This window comes from Trematosphaeria pertusa, assembly GCF_010094035.1.
Source record: "Trematosphaeria pertusa strain CBS 122368 unplaced genomic scaffold BU26scaffold_8, whole genome shotgun sequence".
Lineage (NCBI taxonomy): Eukaryota > Fungi > Ascomycota > Dothideomycetes > Pleosporales > Trematosphaeriaceae > Trematosphaeria > Trematosphaeria pertusa.
This window is the reverse complement of record NW_022987219.1, coordinates 1,272,151-1,293,358: the sequence shown is the minus strand read 5'-3', so window position 1 is coordinate 1,293,358 and position 21,208 is coordinate 1,272,151. Positions and strand designations below refer to the sequence as shown.

Genomic DNA, 21,208 nt, shown 5'->3' with positions numbered 1-21,208 from the left:
CGCGCTGATCGAGTTAGGTCCGAGTATGTCTGGTGGTGGCTCGCTTGATATACGTCAAATCCATCTAGTGTATCGGAAACCTTCAGCTTTCTATTGAATATCGCCTGGCAGGCTTTGCACAGCATTTCCGTGGATGATCTGTGAGTTCGTGGAAGCCTCCAAGGCTTGGAGCTGAGAACATGGACCCACGGATCTCACGGTCCCCTCCTTAGGCGTGGCGTGTTGGTCTCCTGCATTCTCTTCCTTCGTTTCGCTTCCTTGAACTCGAAGGATGGCTGAATCGGATTCATACCACGCCTCCCGAGGTCGTCATTCACGAATCCAGAGTTGTCACGTGCACCCGTGGAACCCTGAAGTTCCGCGATCCGAAGCACAGGTACCGACGTCACGATGGCCCCGCGTTTTCTCCCCCGCACTATTTTCCAACTACCGCACCGCTTCGGAACGAGGAACTATGCACTTGGCGCACAGAAAAGGACCGACGCGCGGCATTATTCCGCCCCCTATACGATTCAATGGCGCTGAATCGAGCAAAGGCGACGCTGTGAGTGGTTGAATGGAAGGAAGAGCTAGGGCAGGGAGCGATAGAGGGAAATGGTGGCCGGTGGGCCGTGAGTCGGGTTACTTGCGCCGCGTGATACAGGGAGCACGGCGTCGTCGGAGATAGCGTTTGTTTATAAGGGGGAGAGGGGTAGGTGGTTTCTCTTCGGATTGATTGCCTTCTCATCTCTTCCGTGTATTTGTCAATCCACTCCATCTTTCAACTACACTTTTAGCACTTCTTGTTGCCAATTGAGGACGAGGAAAGACTAGAAGTATGGCAGACACCAAAGCTCCGGTCTTCGAGATCCCGAAGATGTGCAAGGCGGGCGTGGTAGTGAACGAGGGCCCGGATTTCCATGTGGAGGTGCAAGAGTTGCCTGTGCCCGAGATCAGTACGTCCCCACCAACAGCACTCTAGTTTCCTTCGCCTACTACACTAAGGGCCCATCGCTAATGGAAAGTAGAGCCACATGAAGTCCTCATCAAGCTCAATGCGACCGGCATCTGCCACTCGGATATCCACTTCATGGTCAACGACTGGGCGTTGCCAAAGATGTCGGATCTGGGCACCAAGTGTGCGGGGCATGAGGGTGCAGGCGTGATTGTGAAGGTTGGCGATGCGGTCAAGTCCCTGAAGCCTGGTATGAGGGCTGGATACAAGGTATGCTCTTCCTCGTCGATGGGGCGACTAGAACGTATTGTGATAGACTGTGCGATTGCTAACGCCGCATAGCCCATCCAGGATACATGCGGCGTCTGCGAGCTCTGCCGTACCGACAAAGAGTGCTACTGCCCCAATGCGGTCATGACGGGTCTCATGGTCGACGGCTCCTACAAGCAATACATCGTCTCGCCCGAACGATACACCACTATCATCCCCGACGGCGTGTCCGACTTCATCGCCGGTCCCATTATGTGCTCCGCCTCTACAATCTACACCTCGATCAAGGAGTCTGGTCTGCGACCTGGTGATTGGGCCGTGTTCCCTGGTGCCGGCGGCGGCGTCGGAATGCAGGGTCTCCAGCTAGCGAAGGCAATGGGCCTGAGGCCAGTAGCGATCGACACAGGAGAAGACAAGAAGAAGCTTTGCCTCGAGACCGCCGGCGCAGAACACTTCATCGACTTCAAGACCGTCTCTAACGTCGCGGAAGAAGTAATCCGCATCTGCGATGGCATCGGCGCGCACGCTGTCTTCGTCACCGCCGTGCAGACATACCCATCGTCCCTGACCTATCTCGGCGGGCGTATCGGCGGCAAGGTTATGTGCATCGGCCTACCACCCGCGGGAAGTCTGCATATTGATGTCGATCCGAACCAGATGTGCTTTAAAAAGCAGGGTGTGCAGGGTACGTTGGTGAGCAGCATGGCGGATGTGGACCAGACGCTCCAATTTGCGAAGAGGGGTCTGTTGAAGCCGATTTACACGGTGTATCCGTTGAGCAAGTTTGATGAGGCGGTGCAGAAGCTGAGGAGGGGGGAGATTGCAGGACGGGCGGTTGTTGATTTCAACTCAGAGTAGAGAGTAGGATAGAGGCTAAATAGTTGGGCGTTGTTTCTGCACATATAGATACGATGATCAATTGACGATGCCTGATTATGGTTGATGGAGAGTTCTCACCCTTCTCCAGGGCTGGTGTTGAGCGCACAAGCCACGTTGCGCCACAAGTTTGTCGTGTTTGTCTCGCTCAGCCTCAACCTCGAACATTGGTCTCGAGCAGCTTCGCAAGCTATCGACGCTATTTCGGCATGCGCGCATAGAATATGCTCTTCCCGCTGCCAAGAAGTACATGCCAAGGGGATGTCGAGCTCGTCATCAAGCCAGTCCGCCCATGGACAGGCCGAAGCGTCCTCCAGCCGATCGAATGCGAACCGGCAGCCTACCGTAGAAGATGAGATCGGAGAGGAGGAGGGGCTGCTGAGCGAGGATCCGCTGGAGCATACTTTACCGGAGCAGTATGCAGATGCCATTACCTCTCTGACGCGCAGAGCGGGCTGACAGACTGCGGCGTAGGATCTCCTTCAAGCGCAAACAGAAAGCCGCCGCCTCATCACCCTTCGGCATCCCGCGCTTCTTCTCTTCCCCCGCCGGAACGCCTAGTAACCGTAATTCTCCTCTCCCACGACCACCGCAATCACGACTGCAGCAACTGCGGACCAACCCGCATGCGAACGACTCGACGGAGCTTATCTTGAACTACCTGGATACACCCGGTGATGCTGGAACAAACCTACAAGATGCAAAGGACGCAAATGGCTTGGATTGGTATGTCGAAGGACCGGGCCGCCGCGTCGGATACGACGATCTCACGGCTATTGACTGGATCTTCGAATATGCGAAGGAGCGGCAACGGCTGCGGTATCTCTACACCGGCGCATCAGGCATCCTGGGATATATAAAGCAGATCGCGGACGCGAGTCAGATATGGCTGATACTCATCGCGGCGGGTATACTCAGTGGTGGCATCGCAGCGTTCATCGATGTCGCGAGCGACTGGTTGGGAGACCTGAAGACGGGATACTGCAACCACCAAGACGGAGACATGGACGGAGACGGGAAATTCTACCTGAACAAAGGATTTTGCTGCTGGGGTTACTCGGAGTACTCTCAGTGCAGCGATTGGCATCCTTGGAGTAGTGCGTTGGGAATTAGCTCCAAGGGAGGTGGTTGGATTGTGGAGTATATATTCTTCGTTGTATTTTCGGTGAGTGGCTCGGAATAGAGAGAGGGGGGCATGCTAACCACGGGAAGATTATATTCGCCGCGTGTGCCAGCATTCTGGTTCGCGAGTTTTCGACGTATGCCAAACATAGCGGTATCGCGGAGATCAAGACGGTCCTGGGCGGCTTCGTTATTCGGCGTTTTCTAGGTGGTTGGACTTTGCTAGTGAAGACACTAGGCCTGGTGAGTAGTCGTCCAGAGATATTGAAAGTTTGAGCTAACCGTGACAGTGTCTTGCGGTTGCATCTGGTCTTTGGTTGGGCAAGGAAGGTCCTTTGGTGCACGTTGCATGCTGCTGTGCGAACCTCTTCATGAAGCTATTCCACAATGTCAACGACAACGAAGGTGAGCGACCTTGTCCGATACAGGATGTGACTGACAAGTTTGCAGCACGAAAGCGAGAAGTGCTTTCCGCTGCCGCCGCAGCCGGCATCTCAGTGGCCTTTGGTTCGCCTATCGGCGGCGTTCTCTTCAGTCTTGAGCAACTCTCCTACTACTTCCCCGATAAAACCATGTGGCAGAGCTTTGTCTGTGCCATGGTAGCCGCGGTGACACTTCAAGCCTTCAATCCCTTCCGAAGTGGCAAGCTCGTTATGTATCAAGTCACTTACCACAGCGGCTGGCATGATTTCGAACTGGTACCCTTTGCCTTCCTCGGCATCCTGGGCGGCCTGTATGGCGGGCTGTTCACCAAGCTCAACATGCGAGTTGCGGAGTGGCGTAAGCAGAGGACGTACCTGAAAGGCCCCGTTACCGAGGTCGTCGTGGTGGCATTTATCACCGCGATGATCAACTACCCCATCAAGTTCATGAGAGCGCAGGCCTCTGAGCTTGTATACTTTCTCTTCGCCGAATGTGTAGACCTGTCGGAAGACACGCTGGGCTTGTGCAAAGCCGGGAAAGCAAATACCGGAGTTATCGCGCTTCTCCTAATCTCAGCTGGACTGGGGATTATTCTCGCTAGCTTCACATTCGGCCTCCAGATTCCGGCAGGCATCATCCTTCCTTCCATGGCCATCGGTGGTCTCTATGGACGCGCCGTTGGACTGACGGTGCAGGTAGTCCAGCAAGCATGGCCCAGCCTTTTCGTCTTTGGGTCCTGCGAACCAGACGTTCCATGCGTCACGCCAGGCACGTACGCGATCATTGGTGCGGCGTCTGCACTTGGAGGAGCCACCAGAATGACGGTCTCCATCGTGGTCATCATGTTCGAGCTCACGGGTGCACTCACCTACGTACTGCCCATCATGATTGCTGTCATGATCGGTAAATGGATAGGCGATGCTATCTCGCCCCGCGGTATCTATGAATCCTGGATTCGCTTCAACGGTTATCCATTCCTCGACAACCGCGATGACAACGGATCTTCTGTGCCCGACGTTCCAGCAGCGCAAGTAATGACACGCATTGATGACCTGATCGTCATCACGGCAACCGGCCATACCATCGAGAGCCTCCGCAAACTTCTCGCGCAACATCGCTTCCGAGGATTCCCGGTTATCGACAACCCACGCGATGCGCTCCTCCTAGGCTACATATCTCGCACCGAACTCGCATATGCACTATCCGCCGCCCTCTCCGCACCTCGAAATCTCTCCGACGATACAGAAGCATACTTCTCCCATCAGCCCCTCTCCGATCCAACTACCTCCCTCGATCTCCGTCCCTGGATGGACCAAACGCCCATAACTCTAAACGCGAAAGCAAGTTTCCAACTCACTGTATCCATGTTCCAGAAACTGGGTTTGCGATACGTTCTCTTCGTCGATCGAGGGACCTTGAAAGGTCTGCTCACCAAGAAGGATGTTTGGTTTGTCCTTAATGGAATGGATGAGAGCGAAGATGCAGGCGCTGGCGTTGGGCGAGGCGCATTAAGGGAACAGCCAGAGGATGAAGGTAGCGAGGAGCGAGGGTTGTTAGCGAGTCCGGCGGATGAGGATGGGAGTCTCAGGGATAGCGAGGGTCTGAGGTAGGTCGGGTCAGGTGTTGGGACTCTACGCATCGTGTGCATTTTTTGAATAGATGATGTTTCCAATCCGCATTTTGCACTCATCACGACGATCTGTTGGATGGTGCCTTGCTTTAGCGTCACCTGCTGTGGAGAAACGGGTGAGACGGAAATAGAAATCTCGCACATCGTTCCTTCATACGTCAGCCGAGTAATCAGGACGACGAATCAGAGCCTCGCACTGGGGTTCCGCGAGCTTTCCCGTTCGATGCTAGTAGGGCGCGAGTGGTCGACCAGTCGAAGGCAAGAACAGGGGGCTATGCACAGCCTGCAGAACGTCAACCTTTAAAATCGGGCTTGCCCCACCGGAACGTCCTCCCAACGACTTCAGCCGGCTCATTCGCGAAGCCTACCCTTTTTTTCTGGATAGTGTAAAAGGAACGATCGCTATATTCACCGAAAGAGAGGCGAGATTAATGGGAATCGCGGGGAGCAGCAGTTACGAGGGCTAGCGATGTATCTTTCGATACGGGCGACGGGGTTCCGACTGTCAAAGAGCACGGAATACGCGAAACAACTTCCATTACCAGCGCCTTGGAGTTAGTTTTATTGAATACTGAAGGATCGATTCGACACCATGACGATCATCTTCCACGACCAAGACCGGAGGCGGCGGAAGCATGCGGCGTCCAAGGCTGCCCAAGCGTCTTCAGTGCCACAGTACATACCCGCCTCTTCATCCTCCGTCCACGTACAACAGCAGACATATCAACCGCCGATACCGCCGAAACCTGCACCGTACCAACATGAATACTCGATGAGTCCACCTCCGCAATTTTCCGGAAGCCCGCCTTTGCTCCACCCAGGCTATGCACCTGGCCCGCAATATCACCCAGTGTATGGAGCTGTCCCTCAGGTTCCTCAGATTCCTCACCAGTATGGACATCCGTACGGATCGCCTCCTATGCAGCCTATGCAGCCGTACGTCGGCAACTCTGCGCTCAGCTTGGCGCCGTCGCCACCGCAGAAGGGGAAGGAAAATATTATCAAATCGCAGTGGAATAGAGCTGAAAGGTTAGCCTCGAAGTCCTATCATGACCTCTCGGCACAAGTCACATCTGGAGCAAACAAAAGCGTGACTGTGCTGACGACGAACTGCATTGATAGGCCAACAGCTCTCATCAGCAAAAAGAGCACCCAAGCATTGAATCAAGGCGCAGCGCTCTGCGATCTAATTAGTACGAAATTGGACGCAGTCATCACTAGCATTGATGGCGGACACTTCAGCGGAAAAGAGCAGGACCTCATGGTATACGAGCAACAGCCCTACCCATCCTCATCGACTCTCCCACCAGACGCGCCAGCCGATCGATCTGCAGCAGTATACTCTAGCTCAGGCTCAACCACCACCAAAGGCTCCAACTTCTTCTCCAAAGTTTGGCTCTACTCCAACTCGCGGCTCCCTCCTCACCTCCCACCCTTCAAAGTCTACATGCCCACCTACCCGCTCCTCTGCCTGGCAGCCACCTACTCCGAGCGCGTGTACACGCCTCCCGATCCCAAAACGCCTGGCGAAACAGAAACACACATTCCGGCGGACTGGCGCTCGGGCACGAAAGCTATGGCGCTGAAGAGCCTGCCTATTGACGATATGAATACGGTCGTCTTTGCGATAAGGGGTAGTCAGACTTTTATGGACTGGGCGGTGAATTACAAGTCCGAACCCACTAGCCCCGAAGGCTTCCTTGACGACGAAGGCAACCTCTGCCACGCGGGATTTCTCTATGTCGCGCGGAAGATGGTCAAGCCCGTTGCGGATCGTCTGCGCGTGCTCCTGCAGGAGAATCCCGCACGCTCAAACTGCAGCCTGCTCATAACCGGACATTCCGCGGGTGGCGCTGTTGCCGCTCTTCTCTACGCACATATGATGAACACGCGTATCGAATCCGAGCTGAACTATCTCACCGGCTTCTTCAAGCGCGTGCACTGCGTCACCTTCGGCGCCCCGCCCGTCAGTCTCCTCCCGCTCAAGAAGTCGGCCGATAAACAGCATCGGAAGAGCCTGTTTTACAGCTTTATCAACGAGGGGGATCCGGTGCCGCGGGCAGATAAAACAGTCGTGAGAAGCCTGCTGAAGCTGTACACAACTGCAGCCCCCTCACCGAATCAAACATCTTGCGTAGGGAGTCTCACCAGCTTCTCGAAGCTAAATCTCTCGTCCGCCTCGCAGACTACACTACAAACGACGTCGACCTCCCCGCCTCCTAAACCCGGCAAGCAGTGGAAATTCTCCAAGCCCTCGAAGACCTCGCTACAAACAACTTCCTCCTCGACTACGGCGTCGTCCGCGCCACCCTGGCCCATAGTGCCCTGTACACTGAGCCCTGCTGGCAGGCTCGTTGTGCTGAGGCAGCGGATTGGCGGGACTGAGGACGATGTCGAGGCCGTGACGGTAGATGATGACGAGCTGAGGAATGTGGTGTATGGGGATCCGTTGAAGCATCAGATGAGGATGTATAGGACGAGGGTAGAGAGGATTGCTACACGGGCGGTTACCGCAAGTGCGTATTGAGCAGGGTTGGAAGATGGTGGAGAGATGATGGCCTGGAGAGAGTATTGATACCCGGAATATGGTTTATGTTTTTCTTTTCTATTTCTTCTTCAGTTATGCTATATCATCCTATGTTGTCTTATCGAACGCGTGGTCTTCTTTATCAGCGCCCAAGGTGTCAAGGTGTGACGGTTCCCTAGCATCGCTTCTTCCTGACCTGTGGAGGAGGCCCGGCAGCGCGTCACGTGCGAGCTTTGCGCGACCACAACAGAGGTAAATTTGCTGTCGCCTTCCCCTCATTTCTGCATCAACACTACCTATTCCTTCACCTAACTCTTTAGCAATACTTCCCGAGCTCAATCTTTGCTTTGACAAGAATGAATCCCTCTCAAGACTCCCAGTCCCCTCCAGATGCCTCCAGATACCCGGGTTTCCCAGATTACGGGCCTCAGCAAGCAAGTTCAAGACAACCAACGGGCCCTTTGCCACCTGCAGCGTGCCCTGGCTCCAGTTATGTCCCGACAATCCCAGGCCCATTCCAGAACCTGGGCTATTACGGTGCGGGGCATCCAAGCACATACCAGCAGCAAGGTTACTACCCATCCCACGGGTACAACTTCCAGCCTCCAGCTCTATTATATCAAGGCTACGGCTACACTCAAGGTCCAGTGCCTCCAGGTTATCAAGCTTGTGGACTTTTTCTGTACTTGGTATCCAGCCCCGAAACTCTTTGTATCTTGCAAACTTAAAGTTTGCAGACAACATCGCTCGCTACAGGAATAAGAGCTGGAGCTGGCAACATACCTTGAAGCACTTCGGGATACCCTTTCAAAAGGCATTCTGCTGATATTTGCTTGGGAATCCAAGTCTCCAGCTTCTAGTGTCCGAACCCGTACGAAGTGTGCTACATCTGGATAGGTAAGTAGGTGCCACATAGGTTCGCATCGCGTTCGCGACGGGGAAGCAGAAATAAAGCAGGAGTTGATACAGTAGACTGTGAGTTGAAGCACTCGAGGCTATTCATTATGGACAACCATTCACTGAAGCTAGTTGGAGCCGTGAGAGCTGTCTATCCGGAGTAAGCAACAACTTGAGTGCGAACGCACTGATGAAGATAGAATGTAACGGAAACTAGACCTGCTCAAAGAGTGTTGAACATGTTACGGATTGAAGATACGTTGGCAGCTATCTAGCATCGCGGTAAGTGAACAGCAGGCTCTAGCTGCCAGTCAGCTACTCATGCAGTGGCATATACACCAAAGAAAAAGCACGTCCCAAAACACCTCAATTCAGTTTCTCAGAATACGCGTGTTTCATCCTACACTCTTCCAGTAATCTAGCGATGCTCCCGCGTTCGTCAGATCGCTCATGTGACATCTCGATATCCACGCTGCACTAATCCCAACTGCACAGCCCCAACCAATATATCGCCTCACGACTCGGCTCCCGCGCCGTCACGTAACGCCACTAAAATAAGTATACGAATATATTCCTTTGTCTAGTCTTCTGACGGTGCGTTTGCCCAGCGACTGGATTTCTACGAATTAGTAGGTCGAGTAGGGGTTGTTTTGGACTTGCTGCACTGCGTGCGCGGCTCCGCGATGGATCCTGCGAAGGTCCGATCCAGGGCTGATGTTGCTCGTCTAGGTTGCTAGAGTTGCACTAGGGACTGAGCACTTTGGGGTTCGAGGTATTCTGATTTGGATGATGGCGAGTTTAGATGGATGGCGGGAGATGTATAAAGGGTTTCATATCCCATACGAAACTCCATTATCATCACCATTACCGCGCGTACAGCAAACAGTCCCGACAACTTCGACACTCCCAAATCAAATCAAACTTCTTCCTTCCATCACCCTCTACTCAAATACCATGCGCAACGCACTCACCGCCCTCCTCCTCACCGCGCCGGCCGTCCTGTCCCTGCCTAAGCCTTTTCCCGCTGCAACCCCACGAAACTATGGCTCCTGGGACATCAGCACGACGTACATGAACGTCCCCAGTAGCGCTTTCTGGCGCAACGTAACCGCCGTCTACACCAACAGCGAAGAGAGCCTGCATCTTATCACGGAATGCAAGCAGCAAGGCGGGCCAGGCAATGAAGAGATCAATGAGTGCGACAATGCGGACTTCAAGTGGACATTGGAGGGGGACGCCGGTAAGTGTAATTGATCAAGATGGGCGAGGAGTGGATAGGACGGTATACTGATGAGAGGGCAGATATTCAAGTGAGCCAGAAGGTGCAGTTCAGTGACGGGGTAAAGGATTTGGTTGGAGCTGGGACTTTGGATGTCACCTGTGCTACGCAGCGGGCGTGCTGGGGGAGCGGGACCGTGAAGGCTTATCCGGCGTAGTCGGGGTTCTTTGTGGTGGTCTTGAGCGAGCAAGAAGAGAGTCCTTCGCATGGTCAAGAGGAAAGTAGGAATCATTGGAATGGAGTAGAGTAATTTGTAATCTTCTCTTCGACCTTCTTGGAGGTTCTCTGCTTGACTATAAGATGTTGAGAAGTGTGCGGCGGGTATCGAAGTGCGACCAACTACGCACGAGATACACAAGCTGTGAAGGTGCCTTGACGCGGGTCTATGGAAATGCCAACAATCCTGCTTCCACTTGCAAGCCGCAAGATGCTGCATGAGTGTCGGAGTTCTCGAGGTTAGCCTTCACGTCTATAATCTCGTCTGTGTGAAGGTTGAAGGGTCGCTCCTTCCCAATCTGTGCAGTAGGCCTGGCAACGGACACGTCACGTGCGAGCTTAGCGCGAGCACACTGAGAAAGCCAAAACTTCTCTTGGCTTCCTGCACCGTCACAATAACACTATATCACCTCACCACTTCAAGCTCTAAATACACCTCTTCTCTAGCATTTCTCCAGCTCTTAAGGTGAATAGTGGACTCACACAACGTTCGGCATCTGGTTAACGCGTGTCCAGATGACAACTCAAGAACGCATCGACTTGATGTTTGAGGAGGAACGGGCCGGATGCATCCAGCTAGGGCAGTTTCTCCTTGACAGGACGGCCGCTGCATCCAGTCGCCAGCAGATTGGCGAGAGTGAAGTTACTCCACTTAATTTGGCCATGTTGGGGTTCATCCAGTTCTTCAAGGACGACGTGAGAGTACGTCCACGGTAGTTGATTTCATTCTCGCATATTGTCTAACGCAATTGTAGTGGTCTGCGTGGAACGGCCATCCGCGAGTCAACCTCGAGATCGTGTTCGGCCTCCAGTTCGCTACCGACCTCATCCAGCAAGGGTTCGTGAATCCCAAACATGACAATCCAGTCCCACAAGCTCCTCAAGGCTCGCCTTCTCAAGCCACACCAGTCGTGCTCCAGGACCCAGCCCAGGCATCCCGAGGGTATGGCCAGTTGAATGCTCCAGTCGCTTACGGAAATCCAGGCCAGATGCAATTGGGGTTTCCAGCCCAGCCTCCAGCAAGGGATTCCGTCAGACAAGGTCCAGACGAAGCGCAAGAAGAGATCCGACGGCTCCAGACCGAACTCAAGAACAAGGAGGAGGAGCTCAAGAAGGCTAAGTCCGAGGCGGGCGTCGCGGTACTAGCCGCTAGGATGATGGCGTACGCTCACGCGTACAACGTGGGCAGGAACGCGAGGCTAGGAACCTGAGAGATGTATATCTCTCCTAGACAGGTGCATACCTGCCGGTCTCCAGAAAAGTCATATGCTTCTTGCTGCTAGGTAAGTTTATACTTACCGCAATCAGGGACTCGTGGGGGATTCGCTGTTTGACATTTTTCGCAAGGGAAGTATATATTTCCCGATCCGAGGAGAAAAGTGAATACTTTTCGCTCTCCTGTAAGTCGTAAAAGATCTTTTTTCTCCTGCTCTTATGTGGACCTTAAAAGTCTGATCGTGTCGCTCGCTGACTCTCACTATCAACGTTGCTGCATGCCCACCTCGGCCTCCCCAAGACTCGCATCTCAAACTATCTCTAGGTCCTCTTCGTCCTCAACGAACTTAGTCAGCTTCTTAAAATTGTCCAGCCCAATAACTCTGCTGACAGCCCAGAACAAGATCTTCAGCGAATCCTCCGTCCCAATCCAGGATACAGGAACACCCAGCATGGCCAGACTCGTACTTCCACCAAGCCAGTACTCCGCGACGGCTGTAACCACTCTATTAGTAATGTGCAGGTAGTCGGTCAGAATGCCAAAGTCCGTGTCGGAGATGGGAACTATCGCGTGTTCGCAGAGAGATTTCGATTTGGATGGTGGGGCGAGCGTAGCCGTGGAGGGTCGACAGTACAGCAACCACAGTCTTGCTTCTGCCTCGTTGAGCAGTTCTTCGGCCCAAGGGAAGATAAAGTCCATGTAAATGTCCCACCACCCCCCTTTCCCGCCTTTCTCGATCCTTTCGCGCATAGTCTCTTCCGGTATGACGACGTCTTCGCAAATGATCAGCTCACCCAGCGCCTCCCTCCGCACGCACTCTTTCAGCTCTTTGCACACAGGGTGTTTGTAGTAGCAGCCTAGCGGGATGCCAGAGTCCACGAAGTCCTTCATGTGGCCAGCGAGCCAGAGTGCGGGTGCCCACATCCAATCCTCGCCCTCCTCGCGGTACACAGTGGTCATGAGACTGGCCGGATCGAACCGCGACTTCTCCAAGAATTCGTGCATCCCTCTCCCGAATTCGTGAACGTCATCATCAGAGCTGCTGCTAAGTCGTAATATGAGCTTCGAATTACCGCTCATTAGCCGCTTTCCGTAGCCTCTGCGCTGCTCGTACATGGCCTCCCTCTCGCGGACGAAGGCACCCACACTCGACAGATCAGCAATAACGAACTTTTGGGCGACCTCCATTACAGGCTCTCGCTTAGATTCGCGGGCATGAAAGTACTCGACCTTGGGCTCGGCCATTTGCCCGATCGTCTTCTGAGTGAAGCTGAACTGGTACCAGGAGGCTGACAGGTATGAGCTCACATTCGACACAACAAGCGCGTCGAAGTTGTAATCCTGTATGTCCATACTCTCCAAGACTTTCGGAGCTGCCGCAGCTATCGCGGCAGCATCGGCGGGATATAGTTTGACTAGTCCCTCGTTCTCCGCGTCGGGGAGACCGGGGGCCCGCAGGGACCATTTGAAGATCATGTGGTGGAGTGGACTCGTGTAGATGTAGTCTGGAACAGCGATGCCGCCATGTTTAAACTCTACTTCGGGGTAGAGTTGACGGAGACGTTGTATAACGCGGTGGAGCTCGTCGGCGACTACCACGATCGCATGCTTAAAGGCCAACTGCCCTTCCAACCTGAAAGCTGTCAGCACTCGAAGATCCCATGCAGGTTTCGGCGCCTAAAATACCCCGGGCTGTCCAACGACAGACCCGCGCAGGTCTGCACTTCTCGCGCCTCCATCGCGGTCATCAGGAGCTCGTAGAACGCATATCCCGGCTCGAACTTCGCCAGCCGGGCATTTGTCCCATTCGCATGCTTCACCGCGACCGTTATGTAGTCTGGAGAGATTTCCATGCCAAAAACAGGCGCACGCAGTCGCTCGATAGGTGCACATGCGGTGCATAAGAATGGATCGGAGGTAATGCCAGCCGGACCTTGCGTGTACGCGAAAGAGGACGAGAAGAGGAAGCCCAGAGCAAGGCTAGCCTGCGTGAAGCGCATAGTGCATTTGAAATGGGGGCATCAGTGAGAAAAGGAAGAAGGAAAGGGGGGTATTGATGCAGATTTCAAAGGAGCGTTGCAATCCATCACATGAGACGAGACAAAGGGAGCGGTCCAAGGGCGGTTTAGCTGCCGCCTTGCACTATGCCGGATCCGGCCCTCACGAAATCCGGCTGGAATCGCTGGTAGCACTGAATATTGACGTTGAAGGCAGCCGCTAGATCCTCTAAGATCCTAAGAAGATGCACAGACTATGCAAGGAAAATTGTCGCCTTGGGTTGTGGCCTCTTCCCAAGGTTGAGCGGCACAAGCAAAGTCACGTGATGTCTTCTGTGTTCCTGGACAGATGTCGATCATCCTAATCACTTATTGCATAAGCACTGAAAGCGCTTGCAATTATTGCGCAAAACTCAAGAGGCAAATGGTAAAGGGAGCTCGCTAGGCACTCAAGCAGGAAGGGTAAAAAGAAGTCATGTGCCTAAAGTAAGAATCCTCATAAAACTCCCCATCTCCGAGCCTTCATCATCCGGACTCGCTCACCGCCATTCAGCAGCCAGCCATAAGTCTGAACCCCTGAACCGGTGTCTCAGGTGGCGCCACATTCGTAAAGTCCCAGTAGTTGACCTGATCGCCCCCGTCGAACGCCATGCCCATCTGGAACGTCAACGTATCATTGCACTTCGCGTTCCCAATCTGATACAGTCCACCATGGTACTTCCACTGCATATACCGCGCCGGCTCCGTACCATTTACCTGCCCAAACATCGGTAGCGTCTCCGTGAAGTTCCTCGCCTCGTACGTATCCCACATAGCTGCGGAGCCGGCCTCCCGCTCGACCTGATAGACGTTGAATACCGGACTGGGTCCGAGGACTTTCTGGAGATCGTGGGCGGCGAGCTGCAACACAAGGCTGCAGGAAGCGTCCGGGCCGAGTGAGATGCCGGTGAATTGAACCCGTGTGGCGATTTGGAAGGTGTCCGCGCGTTGGCGAAGCAGCATGAAGAAGTCTGTCGCGCCGTGCAGAGGAGAATCGTCGTAGCTGGGGTACTGCGAGTTCATGACGCGGAGTTCGGGATAGTAGATTCGGCAAGTGGTGCTGATGTTGGGGGCAAATGGTGGCTGCTCGGGGGCAGCGGTGACGTTGAGATAGGGGTAGGTGAGTGCGCTGGGAGTGAGCAGCGCGCAGATTACGAGGAGTGTGCCGAGCATTTTGACTGCGGGTGTCGCGAGGATCGTTTTGGTCTTGTCCAGGTCGCGACGTCGGTTCTCGGCCAGATGAACGCTGTTCGGACGGAAGAGTGTGAGGTTTCGGGGAAATCCGTGAGAAGGAGACGAATCGAGCTATGACGTATACAGAAAATAGCTAAGATGCAATGAATAATGTGAGGATGCTCAAGGTTAATAGGGACGATAGGTGAGAGGTGAAGTTTCGGTGATGTCAGTTTGAAGGCGGAGAAAATAAGATGACAGAAAATTCGGGACGTATTTCAGAGTTCGCTCTTGCTTCGTGTTTGCCGCGGAGTCACCATGTGGGAGCAGCTTGCGGGCAAGCTTGCAGTTAGGAAGTAAGAGCGACAGCTATCGGAAGAGGTAACCTCGAGGGAGCAAATGCCACCTGGGCAACGCGCACTTACCTATACGTTAAGCAAACAGTGCTTTCCCAAGGTGGCGTCGAGTTTGAAGCTGGAGTAAACAAGGTGTCTGGAAGCGGTAATCATTTTGGGTTATGCTTTTTACTTAATACTTTGCTGCGAAATACGCATGGCGAAGCAGCCCCGATGACATTCTAGAGAAGCCATGGAGGCACCTTCGAGTGAACAGACACCAGGGTGCACCTTCAAACTGGAAACTCCATTGCATCATACTGGAGAGTGATCACCCCTCGGTAAGGAACGACTGGAAGACCAACTTATTAACTGGATACCCGGAGCTAGTAGGTCATCCCTCTGCAGCTGTGCACAGAACCGCTTGTTCTTGGTTCTCCTTGGCCAAGGTCCCACTGGGCTTTGGACGCCTGGAGGGTGGAGACAGTGTCTTTGTTTTGTTAGCCTGCCCATCTCCTGATTGAGACGTGATCATACCTTGAGCATTTAGGAGTTCCTCGCGGACACCATCATTTGCTTGCTTTCCTCAGACAATGTATCCCTTAAATGAATATTCAAGCGAACAAGACAAGTATATTGATGGCGAAGAGGGGTACAATAACAATTTGTCTGCTGCTGCCCAGAAGCACATATGCGAAGCCCGCAACCTTGTTTCACTCCACCTCATCTTTTGCCGACTGTGCACCGGCTCTTTGCACTTCATTGGTCCCCTCCGCGTGTCGTATCCGTGTATGCTCATCTTCATTAGGATCAAGCTCCTCAGGCTCATAGGTCCATGAACATGGCATCACTTGTTTCTTTGCACCCATGCCCGACGCTGCCTTACCAGTCCAGAGCTTCGTACCGAAATAACTCATCGCACTCGTTGCCCCCGCCCTAACCCCAAAACCGCTTCATCCAATTCAGGCTCCATTTATTCCCGTTCCTGAGCTGCAAATTTACACTGGGTGGAGCCGTCCTATTCAGAACACCCGCGCCTCCTTCTTGCATCTGCACCAATTGTTCCCCGTACACAGGAATGGCCTCCAGCCTTTTTACAATAGCCACTAGGTCCTCCCTCTGGGGAATTTTGTCTTCGGCGCGGCCAATGGCATCTTCGATTGCATTGAACTGCTTCCGATACACTTCTTTCTGGTCGCGGAAGTCTTTCGCCTGATCGATCTTACCCAGGGCCGTAGCATCCTCGGTCTGGTAATCGAGATATTTGATGATCGCATCATTGAAAGCCACCATAGCGTTGTGCTTCAGATAGATGCCGAACATGGCAAGCGACTCCTGCACAAGCTGGTTGGCTTTGTCAAGCTGCTCCTTCTCTTTTTCAATCACCGCAAGTGTATCCTCTAGAGAGACCAAGCCGTTGACATTGTCCCGAATTGCCTTATAAACAGCGGGATTCGGCTGTGACTCATAATCAACTCGGTAAGTGACGTGCAGATGCACGAACCAAGCATGGCCACAGACTGAGCAATTTTGCCCCTTGTTGCCGAATGCATCGCACTTCGCAAGTTCCGGAAAGCCCAGCGTCTCTTCCGCTATTTCGATGTAGCATCCCTCGTGGCAAATCTTGGTATATTGTCTGATGCTGATATCGTCTACCAAGACCGGTTTGCCGCAAGATGGATCGGAACACACCGTCCGGGGTTTTTTCAATTTACGGGGGGCAGGGACAATGTAGCCGATCTCCAAGCGTTCTTCCAATTTGCAGCCCTCGGCTTGAAGTTCGCTGAGCTTTTTCTGCGCCTCTGCGTGCTTAGCCTTCGTGGCTTTGATGGCTGTTACTATTGCTACCATGGGCTTCGTCATGCCGGCGATCATATTGCGCGTTCTGTACAGCGCTAATGTCTCTTGAACGCGATGCATGGGCAATTTCATCGTCGTACGTATAAGCCGGCGGGCCTCCCCGGCTGACTGGATCCAGCTGTCTTCGAACGTCGCTTTCGATGCGATACTTCTGTTCCGCAATTTCTTTGCAGCTAGGTAGCGAAAAGCCTCTGAATCAAAGAAGAAGCTGTTATGGTATCCAAGGCTAATACCGGTAGCCTTATCCCTCAAAAGGGTCTCAAGCGGTGTCCGCGTGTCTCCGAAGCTGAAATTGGTGTTACGGGCATTCGTGCATCCAAACACTATGTTTTTGGACGTGTCCTTATGCAGGTGTGACAGCAGCTCAGTCACACAGAAGTTGAAGACAGGTCCAAGACGTGAACTGTTCGGTTTGAGCAGCAGGAGTACAGTGTGGATTTTGTCGACAGACTCGAGAGTGTTGAGGATATCCTTCATGTTTTCATGGTCTTGAGCGACACCCCGTGTGTCTCCTATACCAGGCGTGTCGATGAGGCTGAACCGCTTCCCATCAAGCTCAAATCGATAGGTGACAGACTTTTGTGTAGCAGACTGTCCCTTTCGTGAGAACTGTTCAAACTCACTTGCACGCCCCACGGTGACATGGAATGTTTCGTCTCGTTCATTGCGGCGCTCGTCGAAGGAGAATTCGCTTGGAATTGCGAACTGAAGCGGGCCCTCATCGGCGAGTGCGTCATCCAGGGATCCAAATTTCATGTAGTTGACAAAGGCGTTGATGAACGTCGATTTTCCTACCCCAGTTTCGCCCAGGATCAGGATGTTGTATTCCTCAAATGGATCCAGAGTCTTCAGCACGATACGCACGGCTTCGACATCCTCGTGCTGCTCATACAATGTCCCGTGCTTGTTGCTCATGCACTTGAACCTTGCATTGGGAACCGTGTATCGCCCACAATCGCAATAATAGTAGTCATCTGTGAATCCGAAGCAAACCCGCTCTCTGCAATTGGGACAGGTCCATTCCAGGACATTGTTCGCAGAGCAATGTCTGCCTGGGCACTTGATCCGAACGATGCGGCGTCCAGCAGGAGGGTTGAAGATCATGGGGTGTTCCAAATTGCTCTGGTCCATGCAGCGCATAAGGTTCTTATCTGCGAGCTCCAGGTACTCCTGGACAACATCATCGACAACAACTTTGCCCCCACGCACCTGCTCAATGAACGCCTTGACCAGCGGCCTTTGGCTTCCAACGTCACAGTCGACGACAACGACCCAATAAGAATCATTATTGTTCTTCAACAGGTCCATCAGTCTCTCGTATGTTGAGAGAAACTCCGGCATAGACCTGGTAGTCTCGTTGTAATACAACACGTACAGATCCTTGGAATCGGCGCTGACGTAGAGGCTCTGCAGGTCGCTTGTGTTGTCTCCCATGTACATCGCTCCAACCAGTTCCAACTGTTTTGCCAACTTTATCTTGTCCAAGTACTCCGAAGTGATCGTGAGAGCAGCTTCAGGTGCTGTTGCCTGGGTTTCCCGAACCGCAAGCAACTCCCGTAAAGCTTGCATGTTATATTCTCCCGACCTAACGGCGTAGAGGACATTACCGAATTTATCCTCTGAGATTATCCCTTGTCTTCTCGCTTCGTCTGCAGAGCTCTTTGCCCTGGTTATGTGTTCGGCCGGTACGCAGTGCTTGTGTTGGGACACCAAGTCGTAGTAGTCGTTGAGTCGCTGCACGGCAGCGGAGGCTCGGTCGAAGTAGTCAATCCAGTTTAAGAGACAGTCTTCATCAAGGTCACGTACGACGTTTTCGCGGGGTACCGAAGGCCCAAGCGCCCTCGCTATCTCGGCAATCGGAACGATCTGGTAAGAGAGGGGTACTCCCTTCCCCTTGTTGGCCTTCTGCATGGCTTCGGGCGTGCTCTTAATGAATTTGCAGACATCTTCATACGTCGCGGGCACGGTTCCGTCCATGACAACGTCTGCACTGACCTTGAACTCGAACGAGGATGCGACTTCCTTCAGTGTGTTGTCGGACTCAAAGCCTCCACCTGCATGGGCGCCGCCAATGGATTTGATCAATGTCGTTAGGGGGCCAAGCCTTCCCCTAAAAGAAGGGGTTTCAGACTTCTCTTCTCGTTTCTCGGGTCCCTCACCTTCCGATCCCGGCTGGCTAGTCGAATCGACTTCCTTCCCACTGGACTTCAAAGGCTTTCCGCCATGGCCTCTACCCACTCCGAGCGACCCACCAAAATTGAGAAGCTCATCAGTAGATGCCTTGGAGCTCTTCACTGTCACAACGCTTCTGGCGCCCCATCGGATACCAACAACAACGTGGGTCGCCTTTTCATGCTTCAACGCGTCCAGGTCCAGTACCGGCCATAGTTTGCTATTGGCAATCCGGAGATTCTCGTCCACGGTCGTGATGTTGCAGACGATAGATGCTTGTTGAACAAGGGCACTGGTTTTATTCTGTGACAGATACTTAGCGCTCCCGCTGACTGTCGAAAGCCCACCCAGGATGCTGGCACTGAGATCTGCTGTAATGCTGAGCTTGGAGAACTTTTCCTCGAGCGTGTCGGTCATGCAAAGCTCGTAATTGCTGCATCGAACGTCGGTCGACTCAATGGCTTCCTCCGGAATCTCGGCGGTGAAAATCGTCCGCGACAATACGGTGTCGTTTTTCGCATCGTATAGTCTTCCAAGTGCTGCCGCTGGTCCGATGGCGGTACGCGTTGTTTCCCTGTTTCGAGACATGGCTGCGGTAAGGCTGAGATGCAGCGGAAAGGCTCCAGCAAAATATGCTTATACCTTGAGAAGTGGACGAACACTGTTGGTGACCTTGGGACGCTAGCAAGAGAGGCCGACCCGGTAAGGCCACAGGGCTGTGAGGTGGCCAATTCTGTATCGTTGGGTGTCCTCAGAGAGTCGAGTTAGTTGACCGGAGGTATGGCCAATGTTGGATCTATCGCAAGACTGCGGGGTTGAGGTCGGCCCGCATGGTAAGACGCGCATAGCCACACCTGGGCAGCCCTGGAAGCTCAACCTTGGAATAGCTACCATAGGTAAATTACACCGTAATAATTAATTTTTAAGGTAGAGTTATTCCAGGTTCTATGACTATCCATCGCCCCTCGAATCCCTCCAGGCCATCCTTTAATTGGCCCAGCTCTTCTCGAGCGCCACGTCGCCGAACAAGCCTCCTACAGACCGTACCGACTTTTCAAGTTCCTCCACCAGTCCCTCGACATCCAGGCATCGAACTCCGTAATCTCCATTGCGCTCCCAGCCCGCATAATGAAGTTCGTGACCCCCGTCGGAGTCCAGTCATAGAAGTCGTCGAGCGCGAAAGTATGTCCGAGTTCGTGCAGCACGATGTGGATATTATCGGCGTTGACGTTCTGCATGAAGTACTCGGAGCCGACGCGCTGTCCCCAGTCGCCCCCGGCACCGCCCTGGAAACCAGCCGTGAGCCAGAGCGATTGGTCTGTGTCAGGAGTTAACATGTGGGGAAGCAAGGTTGAAGTTTGGAGAGATGAAGAAGTACCGTAATGACGAGCCTGTCCGGCAGCGCACCTGCTATAGTCGTTGTTCTGATGGAAGAAGCGGCCGCAGGCCTCGCTGCACTGAGGGACGCCGCCCGAGTCCCTGTCAGTATAGACCTGGATCCCCGAGGTGTCTCCCCTCAGAAGCGAGGCATCTCTCACCGCCCATCCCACGACATTGACATCGACAGTGTTGTACGGAAATTTCTCGAACCCGGCGAGAACAGCGATCCACTTGTTGAACTGCCGTCGAATGGCCGTTTCGACCTGCGTACGCTGCTCCGCCGTCACCGACTCGGATGAGTCCCAGCGCACGCAATAGTTGATCTTGCCTTGGCCGGCCATAACTTGGTCGTACCCGAAGTTCATGAACCCAAGAGGATTGGAGTAGGTCGACATCTCATGGTCCCACACTTGCTTGAGTGGAGTCACGAGGTTGGATGGCGGGTTCCAAGTGGTCTGCTTCAAGTCGCGCTTCTCGACATGAACGACGGTGTTTGCATCGCCCAAAGAGCGCGCATCGAAATTGCACACAGGAGCTAGCGCGGCGGCACGCCCGTGGATGTGCTCGTAGACTTGAGCAGGAATACTCGCAGCAAAGGCCGAAGCAAAGAGCGCGGGGAAGATGACGGCGTGCTTCATTTCGAATGGACGAAGCAGCAGCACCGCAAGATAGTACAGGACGGAAACAAGATGGGCAAAGGTCTTTTCTGAACAAGTCGCCGACCGCGAGAGGCCCATCGATGCGGACGCGATGGACTACTTGTACGGGAGCATGTTCATTGCAGGTTGTCCGGCTCACGAGAAATTGTTCCTACGATCGTTTCGAACTGATGATGGTGTTTCTTGGAGCAGCACCAATACCG

General features: G+C 53.5%; 8 protein-coding genes across 8 annotated transcripts; 4 read left to right on the top strand and 4 right to left on the bottom strand.

Annotated features, from left to right (window-relative positions):
- Positions 1-817: 817 nt before the first annotated feature.
- Positions 818-5,814, top strand: BU26DRAFT_531636 (uncharacterized protein; the record flags this gene model as incomplete). The annotated part of the gene is made up of 9 exons (XM_033831042.1): positions 818-935; positions 1,008-1,204; positions 1,277-2,058; positions 2,302-2,496; positions 2,555-3,245; positions 3,293-3,445; positions 3,493-3,607; positions 3,653-5,231; positions 5,649-5,814. The coding sequence occupies 9 exons, from the start codon at positions 818-820 to the stop codon at positions 5,812-5,814; spliced, it is 3,996 nt and encodes a 1,331-aa protein (XP_033683277.1).
- Positions 5,815-6,090: 276 nt separating this feature from the next.
- On the top strand, positions 6,091-7,767 carry BU26DRAFT_383234 (alpha/beta-hydrolase; the record flags this gene model as incomplete). The annotated part of the gene is made up of 1 exon (XM_033822597.1): positions 6,091-7,767. A coding segment is annotated over one exon (1,677 nt), but the record flags the coding sequence as incomplete, so codon positions are not given.
- Positions 7,768-9,354: 1,587 nt separating this feature from the next.
- On the top strand, positions 9,355-10,165 carry BU26DRAFT_519991 (uncharacterized protein). Its single transcript, XM_033829198.1, has 2 exons — positions 9,355-9,919; positions 9,982-10,165. The coding sequence occupies exons 1-2, from the start codon at positions 9,634-9,636 to the stop codon at positions 10,113-10,115; spliced, it is 420 nt and encodes a 139-aa protein (XP_033683275.1). The 5' UTR covers positions 9,355-9,633; the 3' UTR covers positions 10,116-10,165.
- A 381-nt stretch (positions 10,166-10,546) lies between these two features.
- On the top strand, positions 10,547-11,419 carry BU26DRAFT_330403 (uncharacterized protein). Its single transcript, XM_033822179.1, has 2 exons — positions 10,547-10,876; positions 10,930-11,419. The coding sequence occupies exons 1-2, from the start codon at positions 10,691-10,693 to the stop codon at positions 11,383-11,385; spliced, it is 642 nt and encodes a 213-aa protein (XP_033683274.1). The 5' UTR covers positions 10,547-10,690; the 3' UTR covers positions 11,386-11,419.
- Positions 11,420-11,699: 280 nt separating this feature from the next.
- On the bottom strand, positions 11,700-13,390 carry BU26DRAFT_505996 (uncharacterized protein; the record flags this gene model as incomplete). The annotated part of the gene is made up of 2 exons (XM_033826881.1): positions 11,700-13,023; positions 13,077-13,390. The coding sequence occupies 2 exons, from the start codon at positions 13,388-13,390 to the stop codon at positions 11,700-11,702; spliced, it is 1,638 nt and encodes a 545-aa protein (XP_033683273.1).
- A 546-nt stretch (positions 13,391-13,936) lies between these two features.
- On the bottom strand, positions 13,937-15,108 carry BU26DRAFT_551609 (uncharacterized protein; the record flags this gene model as incomplete). Its single annotated transcript, XM_033832110.1, has 2 exons — positions 13,937-14,731; positions 15,031-15,108. The coding sequence occupies 2 exons, from the start codon at positions 15,106-15,108 to the stop codon at positions 13,937-13,939; spliced, it is 873 nt and encodes a 290-aa protein (XP_033683272.1).
- A 454-nt stretch (positions 15,109-15,562) lies between these two features.
- On the bottom strand, positions 15,563-19,749 carry BU26DRAFT_519989 (uncharacterized protein). Its single transcript, XM_033829197.1, has one exon. The coding sequence runs from the start codon at positions 19,552-19,554 to the stop codon at positions 15,871-15,873; it is 3,684 nt and encodes a 1,227-aa protein (XP_033683271.1). The 5' UTR covers positions 19,555-19,749; the 3' UTR covers positions 15,563-15,870.
- A 251-nt stretch (positions 19,750-20,000) lies between these two features.
- On the bottom strand, positions 20,001-20,984 carry BU26DRAFT_565669 (uncharacterized protein; the record flags this gene model as incomplete). The annotated part of the gene is made up of 2 exons (XM_033833420.1): positions 20,001-20,284; positions 20,345-20,984. 2 exons carry the CDS (start codon positions 20,982-20,984, stop codon positions 20,001-20,003), a joined length of 924 nt encoding a protein of 307 aa, XP_033683270.1.
- Positions 20,985-21,208: the final 224 nt, after the last annotated feature.

Excerpts from the sequence above, each read along its gene's own strand:
- BU26DRAFT_519991 (XM_033829198.1), top strand. The coding sequence starts at position 9,634 with ATGCGCAACGCACTCACCGCCCTCCTCCTCACCGCGCCGGCCGTCCTG. Across the intron at positions 9,920-9,981 it reads GACATTGGAGGGGGACGCCG|ATATTCAAGTGAGCCAGAAG; the intron begins GTAAGTGTAATT and ends ATGAGAGGGCAG.
- BU26DRAFT_330403 (XM_033822179.1), top strand. The coding sequence starts at position 10,691 with ATGACAACTCAAGAACGCATCGACTTGATGTTTGAGGAGGAACGGGCC. Across the intron at positions 10,877-10,929 it reads TCTTCAAGGACGACGTGAGA|TGGTCTGCGTGGAACGGCCA; the intron begins GTACGTCCACGG and ends ACGCAATTGTAG.
- BU26DRAFT_519989 (XM_033829197.1), bottom strand. The coding sequence starts at position 19,554 with ATGTCTCGAAACAGGGAAACAACGCGTACCGCCATCGGACCAGCGGCA.